The sequence below is a fragment of the Agelaius tricolor genome, unplaced genomic scaffold (genome assembly GCF_023055355.1).
Source record: "Agelaius tricolor isolate 1412-34295 unplaced genomic scaffold, bAgeTri1.0.p SCAF_64, whole genome shotgun sequence".
Lineage (NCBI taxonomy): Eukaryota > Metazoa > Chordata > Aves > Passeriformes > Icteridae > Agelaius > Agelaius tricolor.
The window spans coordinates 1,667,173-1,671,760 of record NW_027269324.1 but is presented as its reverse complement, the minus strand read 5'-3'; the positions used below and the strand labels follow the sequence as shown (position 1 = coordinate 1,671,760).

The 4,588-nt window shown below is 55.0% G+C and overlaps 1 protein-coding gene across 1 annotated transcript; it reads right to left on the bottom strand.

The window, feature by feature from the left end:
- Positions 1-1,636: 1,636 nt before the first annotated feature.
- On the bottom strand, positions 1,637-2,569 carry LOC139605298 (olfactory receptor 14J1-like). The gene has a single exon (XM_071456660.1). The coding sequence runs from the start codon at positions 2,567-2,569 to the stop codon at positions 1,637-1,639; it is 933 nt and encodes a 310-aa protein (XP_071312761.1).
- Between the last annotated feature and the right edge of the window lie 2,019 nt (positions 2,570-4,588).

Sequence of the window (4,588 nt, the reverse complement as noted above, 5' to 3'; positions counted from 1 at the left end):
AGCATTCACAAATTGCAGATGGCACCAAGCTGGGTGTGAGTGTGGATCTGCTGGAGGGCAGGACAAGAAGACACAGCCTTAAGCTGCGCCAGGGGAGGCTCAGGCTGCACAATAGGAAGGAGTTCTTCACAGAAAGGGTGAGTGGGAACTGGAATGGGCTGGCCAGGGGAGAGGTGGCAGAGTCACTGTCCCTCTCCAGTGGCACTTAGTGGCATGGTCTGGGTGGCAAGGCAGTATTAGGGCATTGGTTGGACTTGATGATCCCAAAGGTCCTTTCCAGCCTATTTGATTCTGTCATTCTCTGATGATTGGGACACTCTGGGGCCATTGTGACACTGCAGGGCCTCGTGGAACTAAGAGGACCATGGTGACACCGTGCATCCCCACAGAACCAGGGGTCCATGGTGGTGCTCTGGGGCAAAATGGAATCAGGGAGTGCCCCGTGACACTCTGGGCCCTCGTGGAACCACAGAGGCCATTGTGACACTGCAGGGCCTCGTGTAACCAAGGGGTTTCACCATTTTGACACTGCAAAACCAAGGAGACCATTGGGAGACTGCAGGGCCCAGTGGAACCAAGGGGCCGTTCTGACACTGCGGGGCCTCATGGCACCAACGGGCCATTGTGACACTGCAGGATCCTGTGTAACCAAGGGGCCACTGTGACACGATGGGGCCTTGAGGAATCTGGAATAATGCTGTGACACTGTGTGGCCTTGTGGACAAGGAGTCCATTGTGACACTGAGGGGACTTGTGGAACCACAGAGACCATGGTGACAGTGTGGGACCTCATGTGACCATGGGGCCATTGTGACACCCTGGGGCCCCATGGAACCAAGGGGCCACTGTGAAACTGCAGCACCAACGAGAACATTGTGGCACTGTGAAGCCCCATGGAACCAAGGAGACCAGTGTGACAGTGCAGGGCCTGGTGTAACCAAGTGGCCATTGTGACACTGAGGGACCCCATGGAACCAAGGACATCTTTGCATATGACACCACACGGGGTATGAGTGTTGACCTGTAGGAGCAACAGAGGGCTCTGCACAGTGACCTGGACAGGCTGGATCCAGGGCCCAAATCCAACATGGTGAGGTTTAACAAGTCCCAGTGTCGGGCCCTGCACTTTGGCCACAACAACCCCTGTAGCGCTACAGGCTGGGGACAGAGTGGCTGGAGAGCAGCCAGGCAGAAAGGGACCTGCAGGGACTGATGGACAGCAGGCTGGACATGAGGCAGCAGTGTGCCCAGGTGGCCAAGAAGGCCAATGGCTCCTGGCCTGGCTCAGGAATGGTGTGGCCAGCAGGAGCAGAGCTGCTGTGCCAGCACTGATCTGCCCCCAGCTCTGCACACAGACATTGCTGCTGCAGCTCCAGAGAAGGGAACACAAGGGGATCACTGCAGAAAACTTTGCTGGGAGATTCTTTACTTCCTTTAAATACAGAAAGAGGACAGCCCCTCATTTACACAGTCTGTGGCCACAGGGAAGGTGGAGAGAAACAAAATGAGAAATGGCAAAAGAATGACATTTCTTTGTGGACAATATGAAAAAAACTAAAACAAAGGAAAGAAATCTCCAAAATGAAACCAACAAGAAGTATCACCAACAAGTGATTTGCAGAAATTTTCCAGCAGTTTAATGTTCCTGAAAGCATCCAGTCATCAGTCTCCTCACTGCAGCCTTGAGCTCCTGGTTCCTCAGGCTGTAGATAAGGGGGTTCAGGGCTGGAGGCACCACAGAGTACAGAACTGACACTGCCAGATCCAGGGATGGGGATGAGATGGATGGCGGTTTCAGGTGAGCAAATATGGCACTGCTGAGGAACAGGGAGACCACGGCCAGGTGAGGGAGGCAGGTGGAAAAGGCTTTGTGCTGTCCCTGCTCAGAGGGGATCCTCAGCATGACTCTGAAGATCTGCACATAGGAGAAAACCATGAACACAAAACAGCCAAATAGTAAGCAGGCACTAACTGCAACTAGCCCATGTTCCCTGAGGTAGGAATGTGAGCAGGAAAGCTTGAGGATCTGTGGGATTTCACAGAAAAACTGGCCCAGGGCATTGCCATGGCACAGGGGCAGAGAAAATGTATTGGCTGTGTGCAGCAGTGAATAGAGAAAGGCACAGCCCCAGGCAGCTGCTGCCATGTGGGCACAAGCTCTGCTGCCCAGGAGGGTCCCGTAGTGCAGGGGTTTGCAGATGGACACGTAGCGGTCGTAGCACATGATGGTCAGGAGGAAAAACTCTGCTGAGATGAAGAACAGAAAGAAAAAGAGCTGAGCAGCACATCCAGTGTAGGGGATGTTGCTGGTGTCCCAGAGGGAATTGTGCATGACTTTGGGGACAGTGGTGCAGATGGAGCCCAGGTCAGTGAGGGCCAGGTTGAGCAGGAAGAAGAACATGGGCGTGTGCAGGTGGTGGCTGCAGGCTACGGCGCTGATGATGAGGCCGTTGCCCAGGAGGGCAGCCAGGGAGATGCCCAGCAAGAGGCAGAAGTGCAGGAGCTGCAGCTGCCGCGTATCTGCCAATGCCAGCAGGAGGAAGTGCCTGATGCAGCTGCTGTTGGACATTTGCTGTGATGCCTTGGCATGGGGATCTGTAAGAAAAGTAATCATGGAATAGTTGGGTTTGGAGAGGACTTGAAATATCCCAGCACAGCCTGGGGGCACTTTCCCCCCACTGCCTGCCCAGGGCTCTGCTGCCTGGAGCTGTCCCTGCCAGCAGCTTCTTCCCTGTGCCCAGGGCTGGGCCCTGCCAGTGCTGCCAGAGCCCAGCCCAGCCCTGGGGGCTCAGCTCTGCCCTGCAGAGCCCTCCCAGCTCAGGCACTGCCCAGGGGCAGCTCTGGCTCTGCAGGCTCTGATGGCAACGTCAGAGCAATCCTGAGGAGGCTGGAGAAGCAACACTGATGCTGCCTCTAAGGGCTGATTTCTGTCACTGCCCAATTTATTCAGATCTGAGAGAAAATTTTTTCATTTTTCTCAGCTTTAACTGAGAGATGAATATCTATGGGCAATTTCCCATCCAGGAAACCCAGAGCAGTACATTAAAAAAGCAGGATTTTCCCTTTTATACAGCCCCTGCCTCACTGTGCTCCCTGTATAATCTACTTGGAAATGTTCTGCAGTTAAATGCCATGCTGGGAGCAGTCCTTGAACAATGCAGCATCCTCCCCACACAAGAAGAACACTTCCAGCCTCACCAGCTTTCTCCTGCCAGCCAGATCTTGTCCCCCAGTGCTTGGAGCAGCTGCCAGGGCTGGTTGAGAGCTGTCCCTGGCAGGCAGCAGAGTCCCTGCCCCAGCACAGCGCCCTGGGCTGCAGGACCCTGCTCTGCAGGACAGCCCTGGGCACCCCTGGCTGCTCTGCACAAGAGACAATCAGAGAATGTACTCACAGGCTCTTCAGGCATTGGGATGTTCCAGCTTGAGGAGATGGCTCCAGGAGCTGCAGCTGCATTGTCCTGCAGCCAGAGGTTCCTGTGCCAAGGGCTGGCAGTGATTGTGCCCCAGGCACTTCTCAGCCCCTTCCCAGCCCTGACTGATTGAAGCTCTCTGTGCCTCTGTGCTGTGCCCGGGCTGGCTGCAGGCAGTGCCCCAGCCCTGCTGGGCTGGCACAAGAGCTGCTCATCAAGAGAAATGTGCTTTTGAAGCTCTTCTTGGTGAGCAGGAGCTGCCTCTGGGCCAGGAGCCCAGCCCAGCTCAGCAGCACAGACACAGCACAAGGACTTTAATCAGCCTCTGGGCCTTTGTGCTCAGGCTCTGAACATCAGTCCCTGAGAGGCAGCTGAAGAAACCTCTCCAGAACTCCACGACTGAGAAAGTGTCCCCAGGCTCCAGGCAGAGCAGAGAACTGCAGGCAGTGATGACAGGTGGGGACAGGAGGAGCCAAGTCTTGGTGCCCTGGGCCACAGCAGGGCCTGTGCCACCAAGGGCTGGGAGGAGACACCTTGTCCTGAGGCCCTGGGGCCTCCTGGCCCAGCCCCAGCCAGGCTGGGCACTGTCAGCCCCTTGTGCTGCCCTCAGCATCCCCCCCTAGCCCACATCCCAGTGGCCTCAAGGATCTGCTGCAAGGAGTCCCTGGGGAGCCTTGCTCAGCAATGGCCCTGGGGGCTCCTTCATGCTCCCTGCAGGGACTGCAGGTTTTTCAAAGGACTTTGGCTTTGGCTTTTGCCTCGGAGTCTCTGAGAGGTTTGTGCAATCCTGGCCTCCAATTATCTGCTGTAATTAGTCCCTGGAGAGGCTTTGTCAGTAACACCACTCAGTGGGGCTCATTAATGCTTCAGGGTACTTCAGTTATTTGAAGGTACTTGGTGTTTCCCTTTTGATACAGACTCTGTGAGAGGTTTGTGCAATCATGGCCCCAATTATCTGCGTTAATGAGTCCCTTGAGAGCTTTGTGCTGACACTCAGCGCTGCTCAGTAATGCTTTGAGGTTCTCAAATTTTTTAAGGTAGTTTGGAATTTTCTTTCCACATTGAGACTCTCAGAGGTTTTTGGTCAATCCTGGCCTCCAATTCTCTCCTCTAAGGAGGCCATGAGCAGCCTGTGTTATGGATGGACCTCAGTTGGACCCATTCATGCTTTGAGACAC

What these genes read in the sequence shown, in the direction of transcription:
- LOC139605298 (XM_071456660.1), bottom strand. Translation starts at nt 2,569, where the DNA reads ATGTCCAACAGCAGCTGCATCAGGCACTTCCTCCTGCTGGCATTGGCA.